Source organism: Mesoplodon densirostris, chromosome 5 (genome assembly GCF_025265405.1).
Source record: "Mesoplodon densirostris isolate mMesDen1 chromosome 5, mMesDen1 primary haplotype, whole genome shotgun sequence".
Classification (NCBI taxonomy): Eukaryota; Metazoa; Chordata; class Mammalia; order Artiodactyla; family Ziphiidae; genus Mesoplodon; species Mesoplodon densirostris.
The window spans coordinates 425,939-448,225 of NC_082665.1; the positions used below are offsets into that span (position 1 = coordinate 425,939).

The following is a 22,287-nucleotide window of genomic DNA, read 5'->3' on the forward strand; positions in this document are numbered from 1 at the left end:
CACCCCAGCTCCACGGGGACATAAGCTCCCAGATGTCACCCTATGGACGCCTCCATCTGGCTGTCCATCTGTGTCCCTTGTAAGAAACCAGTGTCTCCCTGAGTTCTGTGGGCCATTCTAGCTCATCACTGAACCAGAGGCGGGGGCCGTGGGAACCCCTGACTTCTGGTGGTGTTGGACAGTGGGTCCCCTGGTCTAGAGTGGGGGGCGGTCTTGGGGGCCGGAGCCCTCCGCTTGTGGGGGCTGCACTGGCTCCTGGCACTTAGTGGCAAGTGTTGTGAGGAAACGTCCTTTGACCAGCTGTGCCTGGCACCCTGGCGGGTCCGCTGGCGGAGGTCCCCTCAGCAAGACGTTGAGGACACGAAGCAAGAGGCACTGCACGTGCTCAGTGGCCTGCGGACCTGGCGCGGCACCTCCAGGGCGTCACGGCCTTGGGAGCTGAATCTAGAACACGCCCAGGACAGTAAAGGGCTGGGGATGCCGGCCCCACCCAGCGCAGGAGCCCTGCTCTGGCAATGCTGGGTTTGCAGGAAGCTCTGGGACTGACAGCACACGCCCGGGCGGGGTGGGCAGGAACGACCAGCAGAACGAAACGGACAGAGGCCGCGCAGCCGGCAGGCGGCACGGCTGCCGACGGACCGTGGGGCGGCCTTCTCTCAGACTCAGGTCAGAAGGACACTTGCTCGTATCCTGTACTAAAATTCAAGGCATGTTTTCAACCATATATAAAAACACCCCAGAATTAATAAGAAAAAAGAAAAACTAGTTGAAAATGGGCAATAAGACCTGACCAGTCGCCCTTCTCGTGGACGGGATGCCGATGGAGAGGGTCACTGGTGACAAGACAAACGCAGGATGGCCACAGTGCACATGTGGACACCATCCAAGCGGAGGGTCAGGGCACACGCAGGTTGCTCGGTACCTGACACCAGGTAGCAGGACCTGGGGGCCACTACTACGGCTGCTGGCAGGGACAAACCATCCAGCCCTGGGGAAACGCTCACAGGCGTCAGCCTATAGAGCTGGACCTCCCACCTCCAGCTCCCAGCAGTTCTGCTCAGGCCCGTACCCAGGAGAAAACCTGCCTGTGTTCCGGACGTGACCAGAGGTTCTGGAGGGTCAGCTGTAATGGCAGGTGCAGAACTCCAAATACTCGCTGATAGGACCAGTGGGTCTCAGGACCCCTTCAGTCCCTTAAAAAGGCCTGGGGAGAGCTTTGTGGGATTACCTTTGGTCTTTGCCATGTTAGACTTTAAACCGAGAACGAGCTTAACTGACGACAAACAGGTCACGTGGCCGATGATTCAGGAACGTGACAGGGTCCGTGCCCCCGAGAGCCAGGGAAAGTCCCGGCTCAGGACACAAATCCAGTGGGAAACACGTTTTCATGTTTCTGAAATCGATTTATGGGAGACACCAAATTCTTAGGATCATAGTACTTGGGGTTTCAGGGTCTCCGAGAGGCCGTGTTTTCTCGCCGTGACCAGTTCAGAGCTCCTTGCAGGGTCTGTGGCGCTGTGGTCGGTGCTCGGAGGCCCCGGGCTGGCTCGGCGCCCGCCCCTTCCAGAGCTGCTCCCGCCCGTGATGCCCGAAGCTTGTGCACAGCTCTGGATGAAGCTCTGGGGTAAACTCCTGGGTTTATTTTCATATTCACACGGCAGGACATACGGACAGGAGGGAGGCTTTCCTACAGGAGGGTGGGACGTGGCAGTCGGAGCTCTGCCACGCCGGGGCCACGGCAAAGGACTCGAGCACAGTCTGTGAGCAACTGCCTGACCGGGACCGATGGGTAGGGGTGGGTGATGGCAGGAGGCGTGCTGAGGGTGCCCTGCGGGGGGCAGGCCTGGCCCTGCGGCCACCTCGAGGGTCAGCCTTGTCCCTCACCTTGCAGAGGCACCAAGCAAAGGCTCCAGGCCCCAGCGCTCCTGAGAACTGGATGGGACCGAATCCAGCAGGATTCCAACGGGAAGTGGGGGCAGGCCCACCTGGGCTGCTTGATTTGTCCTGAAGGGATGCAGACGTGGGAGATGCCGCTTTGTCAAAGGCAGAGCCCCAGGGAGGAGGCGGCCGACACGCCCCACCTCTGCATCCTGAGCACTTGCAACTATTTTATTTACAACGCTGCAAATAACACACCTACTGTGTCCTGAACCAAGAAATGAGTGGAAATTTCTCTCGGTTTTTTTTTTTTTTGCAGTACGCGGGCCTCTCACTGCTGTGGCCTCTCCCGCTGCGGAGCACAGGCTCCGGACGCGCAGGCTCAGCGGCCATGGCTCACGGGCCCAGCCGCTCCACGGCATGTGGGATCTTCCCGGACGGGGCACGAACCCGCGTCCCCTGCATCGGCAGGCGGACTCTCAACCACTGCGCCACCAGGGAAGCCCTCCTCTCGTGTTTTAAGAGGCAAGTTCCACTTGTGGAATTCAGCGCCTGCTACGGCTGGCACTTGTGCAGCCCCACAGGACAGCAGTGGCCAGCAGGGACCTCGGCGTGGGGAGCTCTGGTCCCTGGGGCCCGGGGGGGTATCCACTCTCTCTCCACATGGCGGCACTTCGGTCAGAAGAGGCCCCTGCTCAGGGGCTGAAGCCTGGTCCCTGTGTGCCTGCTCAGCTCCTCGAGAACCTGCTTCTCCTTCTGGTACATCTGAAAGAAAGGGGCGGAAACAGCTCCAGATTGGCCCAGAGGCCTGGCCTCCTCGGGCCCTGGCGTTCCCTCCCCGAGGCCTGGGGCCTCCCACACAGCCCAAGGCAGGCGGCGGTCCCAGTGCACAGGGAGCACCGATGTGCTGCCCGGTGGCGTGTGAACCCCGCAGGGGGCTGGGGCCGGGTGCTGGGGCGGTGGTCTCATGCATGAAGAGGAGCGCCTGCCTGGGTCGCAGGAGAAGGGGCCAGACTGGGTGGCCCGGCCCTGAAAGCACTGCAGCGGGTGTGTGAGGACGGCCCCCCAGGGAAAGGGCAGGCTGGTGGGAAGCGCGCTGGAGGCTTTCCTGAGATGCTGCCGGCGTGTGGGAAGCAGTGGGGCTGAGCAGGGGAGCCAGGCGGCCCTGTGGGGCGGGGGGCGGCGGGGCGGAGGCAATGCGGAGCCAGGGTGTGGCCGGTGTGGACCCAGCAGCCTAGGAAGGCCGGGGAGACGCCCATTGCCTGGAGACTACCTCGTTAAGGAAAAAATGCTTTTCTTCTAGGCTGTTCAGGGAACCCGTCTGATTACGAATATAATTCGAGTTAATAAAACACAATATGGTGCATTTACTAACACAGACCTTCACAGACAGAGTAAACACTGGCAGCCTTCCAGGAAACAAACTGCCACAGAACTTTACCTAACAGGTCGGGATCAGACACCTGCACGCTCTCAATCCTGTTTCCATTGACAAATACCATCACAATGTCTCTTGTAAAGGTTTTTTAACTTTCAGCCATTTGAATTTTATAGAATTTGTGGAATGTAGTGTCTCTCCTCAGACCTTTCTTTCAACAGTGAATAAACAATGCAGTTAACAGCATTTAGAGAGTCCAGTATTTAAGACAAACCCTGCCTTTTTATAAAGCAGGCATGATAAGTTCCTTATCTCACTGCGTTTCTCCATTTGGTTTTCATACTTGACTGCAAGGGGCAGGTGGTGCAGCCCCGGCTCCTGGGGCCTCGGGCTGCAATGCCCCCTGTGTGTGTGCTGGGGACAGGGGATGGCTCCTACCTTCTGCCACTCGGCCTCCGTGCTGTGTGTGAAGCCCAGCAGGTGACAGAGCCCGTGGGTGGCAGTCACCTGTCAGAACAATTAAGAAGCTGCCTCAGGGGGTGGTCAGGACCAAGCCATGAGCCAGGGAGGAGGGGTAGGAAGTCAGGGAGAGCTCCGTGGATGCCCGGTGGGAGGTTAGGAAGCTTCCTCTGGGCCCAGGCAAGGCTGTGGGCAGGTGGTGAGGTCACAGGGCTGGGGTTTGGGGAGCAGCAGTAGGCCTGGCCCGTGGCAGGATGTGAAGATCAGGATCTCCTCTGGGGTGGGGTGGGGTGGGCTGGGGAGGGGGCAGATGGGTGGGTAGCTGTGGAGACATGGAGGACCAGGGCAGGGGGAGGGGGAAGGTGCCCCGGGCTGTTAGCTGGGCACCAGCTGGGAGGACGGTGGCTTGGCCTGGCCCTGTGCCGGGGGATGAGGGCCCTAGGAGTGTGGGCTGGCCCTCTGCTGGGGGTAAGAGAATCCTCAGGAGGTGTGGGGGAGTGGAAGAGGTCCACAACTGCCCCCCAGCCCAGAGCCCCCAGGGGTGCACAGCTGCTGGCCACAGAGATCCCAGAGCAGAGACCTGTGCTGACTAGTCCTGTCTATGCTGCGGTTGCCCCAGCTCCCAGGGAGAAAGCACACCCTCCTCCTGGCAGCACCCTGATGCCTGAGCACAGGGCGTCTCGCTGCGAAGCTCTACGCTCTGCTTCAAGCCTCGGAAGCACTAGGCTCCCCAAAGATGATAATTCAGGGTGTGGCTGTTCGGCCAAAGGAAAACACCTCAACTGAATCCACAGGAACGTTGAAACACGACTCAATCACGCACCACTTTTCAGAACACTCCCACCACCCTTCGTGGCATCAAGCTGAGGAGACAGATCTGAAGGTCCTGGAGGCCAGAATCCTGCCTGCTTTGGGCAGTTCAGGAAGAAGCTCACGCAGCAGGTCCGAGCTGGCCAAACACAGCCTGCTGATCTCCAGACGTAAAGCTAAGAACAAGGCCACTTTGGGGGCTCCCCCTCCTCAGTTATACACATACATGCTCCCTGTCCTCTCCCCTCACCCAATGGTGCCATGGGGCACACAGACCCCATGGCCCAGGCTCTCCTCTCTGAGGGATGGTGAGAGGGTGCTGCCCCTGTCTGGGGGTCTCCCCCAGTAACCTCTGTCCTACACGAGGACGATGGTGTGTATGCCCGTGTCGTCTCCACCTCTTCTCACGGCCTGGATGGAGGACATCAGCCTTTGCTTTGCCAATCAGGATCTGTCATTTCAGCACTTACAGTCAGGATGTCATAGTAATCTTCATTTTCTCTGCAGTGCTGGAAGATATACTCCACTCCCAGGAAAATATCTCCTAAATTATAGTCATCTGGAAAATCAGGCTGGGGAATTTCGCCTGCTTTCAGATTCTGAAAATGAGGAAACACACATTTGGAGAACACGACCTCAGAACACTAACCGACCACAGGCCTACAGATTTCACCCCGAAAGACCCTGTGTCACTAGTCCCAAGGCAGACAGGTTGGGAACCGTGGCAGAGACACTACACACGACTGACTGAAGACGGTCCCACGCTGTCAAGTGAACCTTCCATTTCTTTCATCCTTCCTAAGGCACAACCACCCCGCTCCCTAACTTCTATGGAGCTAAATCACCACATCGATACAAGCTCACGTTTCTGTGTTTTCCAGTTGTCGTTTTGTCCTAAACAAATAATCTTTCTCATTTTCCCACATAAAGACCAGTCCATTCAGTTGAGGCCTGTTCACACTAGGCCAGTCACCTATGGCTTGATATTTAGGGTGTTAATATTTTTACTTCCTATCAGGGAAAATGATAAGTGGATACTTTAATATATTTTTATATTACACATTGAACATTTTATTTTCTTTCCACTGCTTTCCTTAGGTATGACACTAGTGGATTAAACAGTAATCAAGATTTACTTCAAAAAACCATAATTCAGAAAGAGTCACGTACCCAAATGTTCACTGCAGCCCTATTTACAATAGCCCGGAGATGGAAACAACCTAAGTGTCCATCATCGGATGAGTGGATAAAGAAGACGTGGCTCATATATACAATGGAATATTACTCAGCCATAAAAAGAAACGAAGTTGAGTTATTTGTAGTGAGGTGGATGGACCTAGAGTCTGTCATACAGAGTGAAGTAAGTCAGAAAGAGAAAAACAAATACCGTATGCTGACACATATATGTGGAATTTAAGAAAAAAAATGTTATGAAGAACCTAGGGGTTAAGACAGAAATAAAGACACAGACCTACTAGAGAATGGACTTGAGGATATGGGGAGGGGGAAGGGTAAGCTGTGACAAAGTGAGAGAGTGGCTTGGACATATATACACTACCAAACGTAAGGTAGATAGATAGTGGGAAGCAGCTGCATAGCACAGGGAGATCAGCTCGGTGCTTTGTGACCACCTAGAAGGGTGGGATAGGGAGGGTGGGAGGGAGGGAGACGCAAGAGGGAAGAGATATGGGAACATATGTGCATGTACAACTGATTCACTTTGTTATAAAGCAAAAACTAACACACCATTGTAAAGCAATTATACTCCAATAAAGATGTAAAAAAAAAAAAAAGATTTACTTCAAGTAAACTGTCAGATTGCCTTCCGAAAGGGCTGCCTTAATTTATGCTGTTACGAACAGTGTGGGGAGCCTCGGATCGATCATTCACATGACATAGGTAGTGACCTGACAGATATCGCGTATTTGTTTAACAGATTCACCCAATTCTGTCCTTTTATTCTCAGAGTTATTTAAAAGTTTTCAACCGATACATATGCATTATTGAGTCACACTTAAAACTGCAGAAGCACTTTCTCTTTAATTCACTGATACAGAACGTGGGGTCGGGGGGCAATCACCTCCCCTCCTCCAGCGATAGGATCTGATCAATAAGGGATGGTCACACGGTACTCTCTCCTTTTGTGTGTATTTGAAAATTTTCAAAGTAAAACTTAAAATCATGTCTGTGGTATAATTAACAGGGATTTACAGAGGAAGGCAGGCCAGACAGGAACAGGAAAACAGCTTTTACCTCGTGAAATGGAAAGGAAAGCACATCTGTTGGGGTATCTTTGTCTCTGTAGATTCTATTAATCTGCTGAATCTTTCTGTTGTCGACACAGACGACCCCCAGGTCGAACCTCTGCACCCCCAGGGCTCCCCGCACCGCCTGCACCTTCTCGCGGAGCCGCGCCCGCCTCAGGGGCACCGCCCGCTGCAGGTTCCTCACAACCAAGCTCATCGCGGCCGGAGCCACCGCGCCCTGTAAAAGGCAGACAACTCAGAAAGCCATCCTAAGTTCTGTAGAAACACCCGCGCGCACACCCTCAATTCATCTCGTTTGGTGGAGTTCGTTGAAAAACGTCATGGAATGTCCCTTTCACCATAAGGAAAGCGTAACACGGAAAGACGTGAACACGCCGTGGAGTCAGGCGCGCGAGACAGACGTCAACAGCCACTAGGAAACCGGGGCGGCGGGGAGGAAAGGCCCAACGGTGAAGGGGTGCACAGTGGGGGCGGGGCGGGGCAGGGGGCGCCCCGTGGGCTACGGACCGCCCGCGGGGAACGCTCGCCGCCCCTCTTTGGGGAGAGGAACTTACCGGCCGGAAGCCGGCGGGCCCACCGGAAGCTCCGCCGCCCCCGCCGCCGCCGGCCAGAAAGCGGAACCCGAGCGCGTCGCGGCCCAGGCGCGGGACAGACCGGAGGTGGGGCCGCGTAGCTTTCTGCTCGCTGCGGGCAGTTGGACGGTGAGTCTCTGGCTGTCGCGGTCCTTGGGTGCGGCTCCAGCCCGGCGCCAGGGGGCCTTGGGACGGTGGGTGGCGGTGTCCCTGAGCCGGACGTTGATCGCGGCGCGGGGCCCTGGCGGGCGGAGGTCTCCCCCTTTCCCGCCGCCGCGCCCGTGTCGCTAACGGAGGGGGGGCCAGGGGCGCAGGGCCAGGGGCGCCGGGAGGACATTGCGGGCGCGGGGAGGAACACAGCGGGTGCGGGGCCACGCACCTCGCCACCCGAGGTTTGGAATGCGCTGTACCGGTGCCCCTGTCCCTCGGCGGTCTGGGGTGGGGCAGCGTCTCTGCGTGAGCACTCTTGTTGTTCAAGCCAGCTCCTGGGGGTAATCGCCCGCGTGTAAAAACGCCAATTATTTCTTTGTCTGGAAAGAGTATTTGGTGCTCTGGTTACTGGGAGAAAAATTAGACGGGAGGAAACACTGAAACACTAATGTTTTAACAGTGTTGCCTTCTAATTCTCTGGCTGTCGAGACTGAAAGACGTCAGAAACCTCCTGTCTTTCAGTTGAAAAGAGTAACGGCATGTATTTTCATATTGTTATTTGAGGTTTTACCGTGAATTGACCGATTCAGTAAAATGTTTTGAATGTTTGTTTTTAGTTTTAGACGATCATGCTTTAAAGCTCCGTAACAAAGTAATTTATTGGTACCAACTTCTACCCCGTACTCAAAACCAAACCAAACCAAACCAAAACAACCCCACCAGTTGGCTCTCAGAAAATAAGAATACTTAGCCCTTTGCTTTACCTGACACGTGATGAAAAATTCTTTTCTTAGTCTTCCAGCACTACATAGCTGTGATGGGCTGAATTTTTGTCTTTCAGCTTATTGTGAAGATGAGGGGGAGCTCCCTAGCTGGACAGATCGTTTGAGGAAGGGGACTCCTTTTCTGCGCGGAGTATTTATTACCTTCCAATAATTGGATCAGAAGATGAATCCAGCTAATCCTTTCAGTGGGCAGCAGCCTAGTGCTTTTCCACCGTCTTCCAGTAGTTCCATAGGGACGTTTCAAGCCAAGCCACCATTTCGGTTTGGTCAGCCCTCTCTTTTTGGACAAAACAATACATTACCCGGGCAGAGCTCAGGATTTTCACAGGTGTCCAGCTTTCCAGCACCTTCTGGACAAAGTCCTTCTTCTTCAGTGCAAACAGTAGGATTCTCCCACACCTCAAATGTTGGACTCTTTTCTGGACTTGAACACATTCCGGCCTTTGTAGCTACCTCTGGGTCTTCAAGTTCATCGGTGCCTGGAAACCCAGGATTTAGTTTTAAATCACCCAACCTTGGAGCATTCCCAAGTACTTCTACTTTTGGACCAGAGACTGGAGAAATATCAAGCTCTGGTTTTGGGAAAACAGAATTTAGCTTTAAACCTCTGGAAAATTCAGTGTTCAGACCCATATTGGGGGCTGAATCCGAGCCAGTGAAAACTCAGAACCAAATTACTTCCGGATTTTTTACATTTTCCCACCCAGTCAGTAGTGGACATGGGGGACTGGCCCCATTTTGTTTTTCTCAGGTGACAAGTAGTTCAGCCACCAATTCAAATTTTACCTTTTCAAAACCAGGTAATAATAATTCATCATCATCTGCCTTTACTTCTGCTTTGTCAAGTCAAAATGTGGAGGAAGAGAAGAAAGGCCCCAAATCACTATTTGGAAGTTCTAACAGTGGCTTTACTAGCTTCCCCATAGCTTCTTCAGGGTCCTTGGGTGAACCCTTCCCAGTTAGCAAAACAGGTGTCAGACAAGGATGCGAAGAAGCTGTTTCCCAAATGGAGCCACTTCCCAGCCTCATGAAAGGACTGAAAAGGAAGGAGGACCAGGATCGGTCCCCACGGAGGCACGGTCATGATGCAGCAGAAGATTTGGACCCTCTGTTGCGGGGCGATCATCCTCCAGAAAAACGACCCGTCCGCTTGAATCGACCCCGGGGAGGCACTTTGTTCGGTCGGACAATACAGGATGTCTTCAAAAGCAATAAAGAAGTAGGGCGCCTGGGCAACAAGGAATCTAAAAAGGAATCTGGCTGTGCGGAGTCTGGGGAAAATGACCACTTGGCCGTCCCAGGAGGCAGTCAGTCTGTCCTGGCACCTTCCCGGCTTCCAGGTGTGAATAAAGAGGAAGAAACTGAAAGTAGAGATAAAAAAGAAGGTGCGCTCTAAAAATGTACAAAGTACAGTAAATTCTGCTGGCAAGTTCTTGGTAAATTTCCCTGGGTGTTAGTTTGAATTTCATAGTAACCCCCCCGTAAACGTTAGGGATCCTAACATACCATAGGATCTCAGAGCAGGTCTTACATCCATGAAGATTTCCTTTGCTCTTACCTGGGTGGTGCCTCCTATTGATTGAAAACATTGCATCTGATACATTTCTGTGCCCGTTCTCTGATCCCCTAGATTCTCTAAGAGGAACTCCTGGCCGTCAGAGTAAAAGAAGTGAGAGCACAGACAGTCTTGGGGGCTTGTCACCTGCTGAAGTCACGGCGATCCAGTGCAAGAACATCCCTGACTATCTCAATGACAGAACCACTCTGGAGAACCACTTTGGCAAAATTGCTAAAGTGCAGCGCATCTATACCAGGCGCAGCAAAAAGCTTGCAGTGGTGTATTTTTTTGATCATGTGAGTACTCTGACAAAGTGAGAGTGAACTTTGTCACTTTAAAACTTGTTTTTAAAAATCTATCAGTTATTGCTAGAATTTAGAAAAGTAATGTCTTAACTTAGAGAGACTGGAATAGCACTATTTATTTCATAAATTAGAGTCATTTGTGAAAAGCTTGCAATCCCCACTGAATGCAGCGTTCAGAAATGATGGGTGAATGATTCCCGTGAGGTCAAAGATTTCTCTAAAGCACATGGGAGTGTCCCTGTAGCCACATAGCACTTTTTCAAACTTGAGTTTTCTTGTTTTGTTTTTGATTTTGTTTTATGTGGTTATAGTACATCATCACTGTAAACATTCAGAACGATAGAGAACAGGTAAAATCTTCTTGTAATCCCATCCTCCAGAGAGAACTGCTCTTAATCGTTTATCTACCTTGACTTTAAATTTGTGTATATGCACGTGTACGCATAACACATTGGTTGTAGGGTGTACACTTACATGAGCTGCTCACAGTATGTAGCTTTATATATTTTGTTATTTTTTCTGAATATCCTTGTGGGGAAAAATTACGTTCTATAAAAAATTGGAAAGCATGTTTTCATACTTTTTTCAATGATAGAAGTATTACCTGTCAACATAGGGAAAACCCCAGAAAGTCCCATGGCAGGAGGCACGAAATCACCCGTAGTTCTCTATCCTCTAAGATATCAACTGTGAAGACTATGGTAGATGTCTTTGTAATTATATAGTCACCTCGTTTTTACACAAATGGGATCACAACCACATACACCGTTTGGTAACCTCTTCATGTGGTAATCTTTTTTTTTTTTTTTTTCCCTGCGGCACACGGGTCTCTCACTGCCGTGGCCTCTCCCGGTGCAGAGCACAGGCCCTTGACGCACAGGCCCAGCGGCCACGGCCCACGGGCCCAGCCGCTCCGCGGCACGCGGGATCCTCCCGGACCGGGGCACGAACCCGCGTCCCCTGCATCGGCAGGCGGACTCCCAACCACTGTGCCACCAGGGAAGCCCCATGTGGTAATCTTTAGTAGCTTCTGAAAGCCATGAACAGTGTAGATGGGAATGGGGTTGTTAAGTGCTACATAGCATTCTATCCAGTTTACCAACTTGGCTAACTTTCTGTTTGTGGACATTTTTGTGCATATATTTCTGAATATATCCTTTGTTTAAATTGTTTAAAGAGTGGAAGTTCTGTGCCAAGAAAATGTGCAGTTTTAGGGGTTTTGCCATTTATTCCCTTCTGTTGATTTTTTTTATTCACAATGTTATACAGCCTTTACGTTATCCAGTTCCAGAACTTTTTCATCCTCTGAAACAGAAACTCTGTAACCATTAAGCAGTAACTCCCCATTCCTTCCTTCCCCCAGCCCCTGGTGACCTCTCATCTACTTTCTAGCTCTATGAATTTGCCTGTTCTAGATACTTCAGATAAGTGGAATCATGCAATATTTGTCCTTTTGTGTCTGGCTTATTTCAGCTAGCATAATGGCTTCAAGGTTCATTCATGTGGTTGTATTTCATTCTTTTATTCCATTGTATGGCTGTTACCACATTTTGTTTATCTATTCATCTGTCCACGGACGTGGGTTGTTTCCACCTTTTGTGTATTGCGAATAATGCCTCCATGAATATTGTGTGCAAATATCTCTTCAAGACTGTGCTTTCAATTCTGTTGGGTATAATACTTAGGAGTGGAATTGCTGGGTCATACAGCAATTCTCATTGCTTTAAGTTATTTTCTAGCTATTGCAATGTGCTTTTTCTTCCAGCTGATCCCTAAAAAAATACATAAAAAATAAAATATATAAATACATTGTCATTGTAAGCACTTCATGGATAATGGAAAGTTGAGGTCCTTCATCACCCCCTTCTCTCCCATTAGAGCAAGCACCATTATCTAGCGTGGTGAGTGTTTTCCTAACATTTTCATAGGTACGTCTACAGGTATACTAACATATAGTTGGTTTTGTGTATGTATATTTTATGATAAATTATACCCCGTGTGTGTCATTCTGCAGCTTCCTTTTGGGTTTAAGTGACTTGGCAGTCTTTCTGTTCCCGTACAGTAAGTCAGCTGGTGAGACTCATGTCACCAAATGCCAGTAAGGCCAAGTTTATGGGTTCTATCACGGTAAAGTGATTAATTTCGAAAAGGAGAAGGGCAAATACATGCTTGTGAGACAGGCAAGGTAGGTGAGGGCTGTGGCTGCCGGGGCTGAAGGCAGATGGTGTGGTCAGAACATGTGGCTGGCAGAGGTGTATAGAATTCTGCTAATTGCGTTTGAGAGCTTCATTTCCTTTGGTCTCCTGATGTCCTCGTACTTTGTGTTGTGGACTGTTTTCCAGGCATCTGCAGCCCTGGCTAGGAAGAAGGGGAAAGGTTTGCATAAGGATATGGCCATCTTCTGGCACAAGAAAAAAACAAGTGAGTTTTCAGTTGATGTTTGCACAGACTCTGCTGCTTTGTGTGCAAGGCCTTCAAGCTTTGTGTGGGGTGGGGGTGGGGTGGGGCTGCCTTGTAATATTTCCTTGGGTTCCTTTGTAACATCCTGTCACAATTACAATATTACTTTTTCAAGAAAAAGTAAAGTCCAGTGTCGAGTGACTTGTGTATCATAAACTCTGTCCTGACTCTTGTGTCCTCAGGTCCCAACAAGAAACCCTTTTCCCTCAAGGAGAAGCAGCCAGGTGACGGTGAAGCTGGCCCGGGCGCCGAGGACACACCCTTTCAGCACCCCTCGCTTGGCAAGCCCGTGGTCAGGGCTGCAGCCGGCAGCCTGAGTAAAAGGTGCGGCTGGTCCTTCCGAACGCCTGTGTTTTACAGGGCAAGTGGGTTCTGTGACTTCTCCTCTCACGAAACAGGAGGGATTTCATAGCCATCATGGCAGCATGAAAGGGAAGTGGGTGATATGCTGACACCTGAGTAGGGGCTGGAGGGTGGGAAGAGGGCCTGCGGCAGGGGAAGACGGAGGCGGCCCTGAAGAGGCCCGGGCGCCTCCCCTCCCTCAGCCCCACGGCCCACGCAGGTGCTGTCGTCAGCCGTCTGATGTATACGTGTACAGGCGACCAGTGACTGGCTGTAAACCACGTGTTCCTAATAATCGCTTCTAGCAGTTGTTACAACCGTGCAGCCGTGTGCACAGCTCTCAGGCCAGGTGTGGCACTCGGTGTGCACTTCAGAGACCTCTCCGTGTGTGTGGAGTCTCTGTTCCCGAAGGCTCCTCCCTCCCTCCCTCCCTCCCCTTGGCTCGCGGCCTCAGCCTCCCGTGTGACCTCACCTTCCTTTCACATCAGGCCTGCTTCTGTTCAATCCTTCTTCACATATTTTGGTCAGTGTATAGTTGTCCTCACGTTTTGCAGTCAACAGTTGAGTTGCGGATTTGCCTTTGTTTTCTCCTTTCCTTACATCTTCTTTGACATTCAAGTTCATGGAATGTTGAAAGCCAGCTAGAACGTGGGGAAGCTGACAGAGAACGCCCGGTTCTTCTTAGTACATCCTTCTACCGAGGGGGAGCTGTGTATGAAGACGTGTAGGCGTGGTGTTTCCTCATGGCGTCAAAACGTTCTTTTATTCCACTCTCAGTTTCATTCCTTTGAGATAGAAGTCTACAGATCATTCATTTCAGCTGTTTAAACGGGCGCCTCTCACTTGAAGACGACGAATTATGCGCAGCATGAGTAATGCCTGCACGGTCATCGCCCGTGTCGTCAAGCCCGCCTCTCTTCAGCGCTGGGCTTCCCAGCTGTAGAGGAGCAGGGTATCCCGGAGGATAAGGGAAGCGTTCGGATGTGGACATGACCCGAATGCCTGATGGACACACAGCTCTTAGCATGTCATCTTCCTTGCAGCTCTCCAGTGAAGAAGCCGAGTCTTCTGAAGCCCCCTCAGTTTGAGGGAGACCCGTTCGACGAGGGCTCCGAGGGCTCCGAGGGTCTTGGGCTGTGTGTGTCGTCTCTCAGTGCCCTGATAGGTACTGTGGCTGAGACATCCGAGGAGAAGTACCGCCTGCTTGACCAGAGGGACAGAGTCATGCGGCAAGGTACGGGGCTGCGTCTTGGCTGAGGCGGTCTTCTCGGGAGCCATGAGGGAAGGGGTGACCTCCGTCTGCGGGCTCCACTGCCGTTGAGTCTGCACGTATGATCTCTGTTGCTTTCTAGTCTCCTGAGGCAGTGAATGTAGACGTGGAGATAGTGCAGATGTGTTTGTAACGTAATTTTATTTTCGGAAGAAAGCCAACAAACCATTGATCCACGCTAGATTAAATAATTTAAAAGGGCAGTTTTTAGACATTGAGAAAGCACACATTAAAAAAATAAAAACTTCCTATTTAACAGAAATCACCACAAATAAAAGATGTCAATCCAGGGGGAAAATCTGTAGCTCATCACAGACAAAGGGCTGATTTCCCAGGTACAGAAAGTCCTGTAGAGTCAGTACGAAAAAGACCAAATCCAGTAGAAAAACGAGTAAGGTCTGAGAGGTTCAGAAAAGGAAGTGTCAAGAGCTCTTGGGACTTCCCTGGCGGTCCAGTGGTTAGGACTCGCTGCTTTCACTGCCGAGGGCCTGGGTTCAATCCCTGGTCGGGGAACTAAGATCCCGCAAGCTGCTCGGTGTGGCTGAAAAAAAAAAGAGTTGGCTCTTAAACATGGAAAAAAGAAATGGGAAGATGCAGATGCTCTTGGCCCATCACACAGCATCGAGAGATTGAGAGATGCAAACCACACCCGCTAGGGCGGCATCTCCCCATCGGGCCCCAGCGCTGCATCCTTGGGCAGGGTGCTCCCGGGGAGACAAGTTGGCAGTGTCTTCAGGCTTGGGGACACTCACGCCTTTGACCCAGAATTCCACTTCCAGGAGTGCATCCCACAAACTACCCGACGTGTGTGCGATTCACTCACAAGGTTGTTTGTCATGACAGAGATTGGAAACTGACTGTCCATACAGTGGGATTCTAAATAGCCTGAAAGAAGACTGGAGTTTCTTTATGGAAAAATGATCAGTATGTATTGTGAAGTGGAAAAAGCAAGGCGTGGGAAATGTTTACCAGTTGTGTACAGAAAAGAGGGAAGTGTGTGTGTGTCCGTATATACGTAAGCGTACTTGCTTACGTGTGTGTAAAAGTCATGGAGGTGAGAAAGGATCGCTCATGCTGATGGTCAGGACAGGGGAGCAAGGCAGGGGGGCGTCCCATCTTGGACATTGTTACACCTTTGGAATGTTGACCCACGCGAATGTATTTAAAACCTACTCAAAAAGCAAGTATCCTATTAACACTAAGCAATATGTGCAGTGACCAAAAATACAACAGCACATGTACCCTTCTTTGCAAAGTTTTTTCAAAAGTAAGTGTAACCTGTAGGGTTTTCCTCTATGGAGAAGCTGTAATGGAATAATCACAGTGTCTGCTTAACACGGTAATAAAACCTGCCATCATACATTATGTCATTGACATGCGAGTTTTATATTGCAAAAAAAAAATTATTACTAGATATTGGAATTTTAAATTTTTTTTGCGGTACGCGGGCCTCTCACTTTTGTGGCCTCTCCCGCTGCGGAGCGCAGGCTCAGCAGCCATGGCTCACGGGCCCAGCCGCTCTGCGGCACGTGGGATCCTCCCGGACCAGGGCACGAACCCGTGTCCCCTCCATCGGCAGGCGGACTCTCAACCACTGCGCCACCAGGGTAGCCCGATATTGGAATTTTTAAAAATAAAAATAAGAGGGCTTCCCTGATCGCGCAGTGGTTTAGAGTCCGCCTGCCGATGCAGGGGACACGGGTTCGTGCCCCGGTCCGGGAGGATCCCACGTGCCGCGGAGCGGCTGGGCCCGTGAGCCATGGCCGCTGAGCCTGCGCGTCCGGAGCCTGTGCTCCGCAGCGGGAGAGGCCACAACAGTGAGAGGCCCACGTACCGCAAAAAAAATAAAAATAAAAATAAAATAAATAAAAATAAGATGTGAATGTTTTAAATTTTAGGTTGTTGCATTCCATTTCATTTAAAAGATATTTTTGTTAACTATTTAATTCTGTGGGTCATCATAGTGGTTTATTTAGGTCAGGACCCAGGTAACTTCCATTATGTGATTCCTGTTATACTAAAAACATAATGAAATACTGAGAGTTTTAGAATACTGGCAAATTTTGAATATTTTCATTTAACAAATGGATCCTTTTTTTTATTTTATTTTATTTTTTTTATTTTTTTTATTTTTAAAAAACCTTTTTTATTATCCCTTTCAAGAAATGCAAGTGGAGCCCTATAGACCACATGCTTGAAAGGTTATTAGCACAAAGACCAGCCCTGTTTGTGCTGCCACCACAGCTTCAGAGAGGAATGTCAGGCAATTTTGTTTCAGTCATTTTGATGGCTGCAGCAGGGAACACCTTCAGGCCAGCTTTAAAAAACTGAGTTAGGGTAAATAAAACAGGAAACTGTATGCTCTTCATTAAGACTCCATTGGTGTTGCTGAGCTCCTGCTCCCAAAAGGGCCACTAACAGATGAATTTCTTGTATTGCCGAGAACAAGCCTCTCTCGTCTTCCAAATGCTTCATTTACTGAAGAGATTGTGCTTATATCCCAGACCCGAAGCCCTTCTTTCTGACCTCCAAAAGCATAAATAAATGGCAAATCAGGGCAACAGGAAGAACAGAAGAGAACTCCCATTTTCATGTCCCTAGAGTGAACTAGGCTTGGCCTATCTCCTAATATGTCCCAGATCTTCACATACTTGTCCGCTGATGCAGTCACAAGACAGCCCTTGATTTGACTACTTAGATCAAGACCAGAAATTTCATCATTGTGTGCATTAAGTGTAAAAATTGGCTTATCTGAACGTGCATCCAAATTATATACAAAGCCGTCATCTGTACTGGCCAAAAAATGACAAGGTGAAAAGTGATTCCAAGTCACTCTCTCGATCTGCCCACTGAATCGCCACATTCGATGGCCTTCCTCTGGACTTCGGCAGTCATACAAAGCCACCGACTTATCATATGATCCAGAAATCAGAGTCTGTGCTTCAAATGGATGAAACTGGAGAGTCTGGACCTTGTCTGTATGTACGGCAAGGCTGGCTGCTGGTTTCCCCAAGGACATATCCCACAGAATAACAGTGTTATCAGCTGATGCACTGGCCAGTACATTTCTGATCAGCTTATTCCAAGAAAGGTCAAGGACAGCATCGGTATGCCCATCTGCTGAGGAATTCTTCTTTCCTTTCTTTTTCTTCTTTTTTTTTTTTTTTTTTTTTTTGCGGTATGCGGGCCTCTCACTGCTGTGGCCTCCCCCGTTGCGGAGCACAGGCTCTGGACGCACAGGCTCCGGACGCGCAGGCTCAGCGGCCATGGCTCACGGGCCCAGCCGCTCCGCGGCATATGGGATCCTCCCAGACCGGGGCACGAACCCGTATCCCCTGCATCGGCAGGCAGACTCTCAACCACTTGCGCCACCAGGGAGGCCCTTTTTCTTCTTTTTTGATAGCTTACTTCCAAGTGTAAAGACTGGCTCCAAAGAGTCCACTATATCAAGGTCCCACACTTCAATAACGGGGGTCATGTTTCCCACAGCAATGTAATTTCCAGTTGAATCATCCGGGCTAGGATCGAAATTCAGCCATTCCACACTCAAAGGGTATGCAGACAAGAGGATATCATGGTGGACATAAAAAGAATCTTCTTCTCGATTATAAACATGTACCTCTAAATTGCACTGGTCCTGTTCAGCTCGGCCACAAACTATGAGATTGTCATTGGGCTTAATCAAGAAATCTTCACGTTCGTACTGCTCCGTATCTTTCAGAGTAACATAAGGATCTTGATCATTACTCCCATAGACTGTAAGACCCAAAAGAGATTCACCAAGAGTTTCAGTATCTGGGTCACCTTCCTCATCATATTTGTCTAAGGCGTACTCGGCCAGCTCATCATCATCCAGCGTCCTGTCATCCTCTGGGTCGCCATCCTCCAGGAGCTCCTGAGGTCGGGCCTGGGTACAGGCACTCTGCATGCCATCTTCTGAAGGATCACCTGTCTCCTCTTCATCACTGCCACCTTCTTCTTGTAATTTTTCCTTTGCTTCAGCAATGAGACGTTTCACTTCTTCTTTACTAAGCTCTACCTTGTCTGGCGTCTCTTTGGCCACGCCGCAGCGGACCCAGGCCACGCACGTCACCTGGCGGCTGCGGTTCATCGTCCTCGGCGCAGCGACGCCTCAAGCTAAAGATTTGGCCCCAGCGGGTCTCGAAGCCCCGCCGCGCTCGGGTCTACACGCCCCCCGACGGGCTCCGGGAGGCGCCTCGGTAGAGCACAGGCTCGGGGCGCTGGTTCCTGTGGCAACAAATGGATCCTTTTAACAAAATTACTGCAGCATGATTGTGTGTCATTGAGGTCATTATAGGAGCCATAAACACCCACGTGTGCGCCCCCCCGCCCCAAAGAGTGCCCTGAAGGTCTGTGATTGTTGGAGACCCATCTGGAAAGGGGAGAAACCCTGGAGGGTCTTCATGGGCCTTGATGGCCTGTCACCTGGTGTGGTAGGCTGTGCTTTCCTTTCTCTAAGGCCCAGTGTTTTTAAAATTTCTTTCTTTTCCTTTGTAGTTTGATGTTTATTTTTATTTCTCCTTTTATCATTATGAAAGTACACTTCTCTGACTTCCTAGTAACTGTGTGGTGCATTTTTACTTTTTACTTGATGCCTTCAGCTCGGGTGAAAAGGACCGACTTGGACAAAGCGAGGGCGTTTGTTGGGACGTGCCCGGATATGTGTCCCGAGAAGGAGCGATACATGCGGGAGACCCGGAGCCAGCTGAGTGTGTTTGAAGTGGTCCCAGGCACTGACCAGGTAGAGCGCCACGCCCCCAGGGTGCTCGCCAAGCTGCTGTCCGTACTAATCACTGGGGTGGAGGGGCGTGTGCAGGGGAGGGAAGGCTGCACTGGTCCTTTCTGTCCATATTTGGTCTGGTGTTTACTTTTCTAGAGGGTAGTGGGGGTGTGCTATGAACAGTCATGTTCCATTGTCTGCATTGTGAGGTGTGTAGGAAGCAGTCTTGCATAAGGTGACTGGACCATAGTTCCCTAAAGAAATAGACACAGGGCTTCCCTGGTGGCGCAGTGGTTGAGAGTCTGCCTGCCGATGCAGGGGACACGGGTTCGTGCCCCGGTCCAGGAAGATCCCACATGCCACGGAGCGGCTGGGCCCGTGAGCCACGGCCGCTGAGCCTGCGCGCCCGGAGCCTGTGCTCCGCAACGGGAGAGGCCACAACGGTGAGAGGCCCGCGTACCGCAAAAAAAAAAAAAAAATAGACACAGATTTGTTTCATAAATTAAATTTTCCCATTTTTTCTTTTCACAGTTTTATTCCTGTCCTTTTTTATGTTTATATTTTGTGCATTTGAGATGATGCTGTAGCTATGATTTTGTATGAATCTTTTTCACTTAAAATTTTATCCGCAGCATTTTCTTTTGTTATGGTAAAGTCTTTATAAGCATTCAAAATTTTGAATGTAGGCATATTATTTGATTATGTAGCTCTGTCCAAACTCCCCATTTTGCAGCCATTCGGCTGTTTCTGATTGTTCAGTGTTATGAAGAATTCTGTTGGGCATGCCGTGTGTAACGCCTCTAAGGTATTCAGCTTCCTTCCTTCCGATGGAGCCTGCGCGTGAAGTGCTGTATCAGGCGTGTGACCTTTCTTAAGGTTCCTGAATATGTGTCCGTGCACGATCCCAGTTGTTTCCCCAGAAATCGGCACCGTGTTAGGTCCTTCTGCTCTCTGTTAAGTCTGCTTGCGGGCGTCTGCTCCTTCCCTGGCGGTGGTTCCCCACAGCTGCCTCCGCGTGACTCAGGGTCCCCAGCGAGGCAGCAGTTCTCAAGGCAGAGGCCCAGTGCTCCTGCCCCAGGAGACGGTGATGACAGCTCCCAGCCGGTGCCCAGGGCCTGGGCTTATGGGCGTCTCGGCTCCACCCTCAGCCGCACCTCTCCAGCCTCTTCTTGCAGGTGGAAGATGCAGCTCCAGACTCTTGAGGGCCTTCCCCAGGCCCTGCTGCTCCCCTGCCCCACCTCGCCCTCCTCCCTGCCGGCTCCATTGCTGGTCCGTGTAGACCTAATCTGGTGTTTGAGCGTGGCTGAGACCTTTTAGAATCTTCAACGTCCTTTACCTGTCACACCTCTGTGCTTGGGGCCAAGCAGATGTGTCTTCACTAAATTCCTCTGTGTGTTGATGTGATAGCCTCTGATCTTCACTTCTTGTCATGTTTGCCAAAACCAAGTTTCTCTATTTTGTCTTTGAATTTTACTTGTTACCTTCAAAGAGAAATTCTACGTTTTAAAATTGTATTCTGTAGTATCGACCTTATTTAAGCGTGTGTGTGTGTGGTTTTCCCCATTTTTGGGCACAGCAGCTGGGAGGCTGGGCTAGCACCTGCCACCCAGCCGCTCGTCTCTATTCCCTGCCCTCAGGTGGACCACGCGGCAGCCGTGAAGGAGTACAGTCGCTCCTCAGCAGACCAGGAGGAGCCCCTGCCGCATGAGCTGCGTCCCTCGGCGGTGCTCAGCAGGACCATGGACTACCTGGTGACCCAGATCATGGACCAGAAGGAGGGCAGCCTGCGGGACTGGTACGACTTCGTGTGGAACCGCATGCGGGGCATACGGAAGGTATCAGCCACTTGTGAAGCCCAGAGTGAAAGTGAGAGTTCTTGTCGTTGTACTCAGTTATATTTCATCCGTAACAAAAAATACACTGTTACTCAAAATCATTGCAAAGTCCTGTTAAAATGTACTTCATGGGCTTCGTTTCAAATTGAAATCTGAAAAATTCAGGTAATAAGCGTGATTTTTCTAATAGCTGACTCTTATGTACGGGAATATGTTAATGAGATCTCTGTGTATACGAGAAACGTGTGTAAGGTGTGTGTGCGTGTGTGCGTACGGCGCGTGTGCACGTGTAATTTTCCGCCTCGCTCATGTCCAGGACATCACGCAGCAGCACCTGTGTGACCCAGTGACGGTGTCTCTGATTGAGAAGTGCACCCGCTTTCACATCCACTGCGCCCACTTCATGTGTGAGGAGCCCATGTCCTCCTTTGACGCCAAGATCAACGACGAGAACACGACCAAGTGCCTCCAGAGCCTGAAGGAGATGTACCAGGACCTGAGGAGCAAGGGCGTGCTCTGCGCCAGCGAGGCGGAGTTCCAGGGCTACAACGTGCTGCTCAGCCTCAACAAGGGGGACATCCTAAGGTGAACTTCCCAGGGCAGAAGCCAGCCTGAGCCATAGGGAAAGGCAGGCTTCAACCAGGAAGAGGGCACTTAGGGTTAGCGGTGCTGGGAGCACTGAGTTTTCTGTGGTGTCGAACGCCGGGACATCAGTGAGGAAGCTGGGCTCGGCTGTGCAGCCCCTGGAGCTGAGGCACTGGGAGCAGAGGGCTGGGGATGCCTGCTGGCGCCAGTGCATCCAGAGCGGGCCCCGGGCCCTTTCTGAGGACGGGTTCTCCTTGTCAGTGGGAGAGCACGAGGAAGGAATCTGCTGTTTGCGCAGAGGAGGCGAGTGAACTAGGACAGGAAAGCTCAGGGTCCCCTATCAGAGCTGCCAGCGTGTTTCCTCGTATGCGTGTGCACACAGACCTCGTCCAAGGTCTAAGTCACAGGAGAGGAAAAAATCGTGTGAAACAAATGCTAAGGGTGGGATATTAAGAATGAATCTTAAACCTTGCTCTGATCTATCTGTAGACATTAATATGAGAAATATGTTAGGGTCCACTAGCCTTCCATTCCTGTCGTTGGTAAACTGGATTCCAAGTTTCCCTTATTTATGCTGAAACTCTTTTTCAGCTTGCAGAATATGTAGGTGTGTGATTGATTTTAAATTAAGCCTTGGAGATAAACTAGTTAGGGAAAATGGCTGTGTGGTCTTTTTGTATATAATAGGCATTTGTCCCCTATCTTGAGTAATTCTTGAATAATTAATAATTTTTTTTTTCGGCCACACTGCACGGCTTGTGGGATCTTAGTTCCCCGACCAGGGATGGAACCCGGGCCCCTCAGCAGAAAGCGCGTGGACTCCTAACCACTGGACCATCAGGGAAGTCCCCACATCAGTTTATTTATAAACAAAACAAAGTTAAACTTTCTT

The 22,287-nt window shown here is 50.6% G+C and overlaps 3 protein-coding genes across 10 annotated transcripts in view; 1 reads left to right on the forward strand and 2 right to left on the reverse strand.

Moving 5' to 3' along the window:
* Window positions 1–1,382: 1,382 nt before the first annotated feature.
* On the reverse strand, window positions 1,383–7,375 carry LOC132491423 (endoribonuclease YbeY-like). 7 transcript variants are annotated; one of them, XM_060100308.1, is made up of 5 exons: window positions 7,347–7,375; window positions 6,779–7,009; window positions 4,996–5,124; window positions 3,695–3,763; window positions 1,383–2,643 (listed from the first exon to the last, which is right to left on the reverse strand). In XM_060100308.1, the coding sequence occupies exons 2-5, from the start codon at window positions 6,986–6,988 to the stop codon at window positions 2,557–2,559; spliced, it is 495 nt and encodes a 164-aa protein (XP_059956291.1). In that variant the 5' UTR covers window positions 6,989–7,009; window positions 7,347–7,375; the 3' UTR covers window positions 1,383–2,556. The 7 variants fall into 7 exon arrangements, 3 of the variants coding, with proteins under 3 accessions (XP_059956291.1, XP_059956292.1, XP_059956294.1); XM_060100309.1 differs by lacking the exons at window positions 3,695–3,763; window positions 7,347–7,375 and having other exon boundaries at window positions 6,779–7,340; XR_009532671.1 differs by lacking the exons at window positions 3,695–3,763; window positions 7,347–7,375 and having other exon boundaries at window positions 2,608–2,643; window positions 4,776–5,124; window positions 6,779–7,340.
* LOC132491422 (germinal-center associated nuclear protein-like) overlaps window positions 7,260–22,287 on the forward strand; it is a 44,004-nt gene continuing 28,976 nt past the window's right edge. The window contains exons 1-9 of one of the 2 annotated variants that reach the window (XM_060100307.1): window positions 7,260–7,493; window positions 8,356–9,639; window positions 9,930–10,153; window positions 12,505–12,583; window positions 12,805–12,946; window positions 14,008–14,198; window positions 18,857–18,996; window positions 20,613–20,810; window positions 21,127–21,395. In XM_060100307.1, coding sequence (XP_059956290.1) covers window positions 8,463–9,639; window positions 9,930–10,153; window positions 12,505–12,583; window positions 12,805–12,946; window positions 14,008–14,198; window positions 18,857–18,996; window positions 20,613–20,810; window positions 21,127–21,395 — 2,420 coding nt within the window. In that variant the 5' untranslated portion in view covers window positions 7,260–7,493; window positions 8,356–8,462. Of the gene's footprint in view, window positions 7,494–8,355; window positions 9,685–9,929; window positions 10,154–12,504; window positions 12,584–12,804; window positions 12,947–14,007; window positions 14,199–18,856; window positions 18,997–20,612; window positions 20,811–21,126; window positions 21,396–22,287 lie in introns of both variants that reach the window. The other variant, XM_060100306.1, reaches the window with a different exon arrangement.
* LOC132490897 (periodic tryptophan protein 1 homolog) lies at window positions 16,361–18,483 on the reverse strand. Its single transcript, XM_060099693.1, has 2 exons — window positions 17,607–18,483; window positions 16,361–17,372 (listed from the first exon to the last, which is right to left on the reverse strand). Exons 1-2 carry the CDS (start codon window positions 18,343–18,345, stop codon window positions 16,603–16,605), a joined length of 1,509 nt encoding a protein of 502 aa, XP_059955676.1. The 5' UTR covers window positions 18,346–18,483; the 3' UTR covers window positions 16,361–16,602.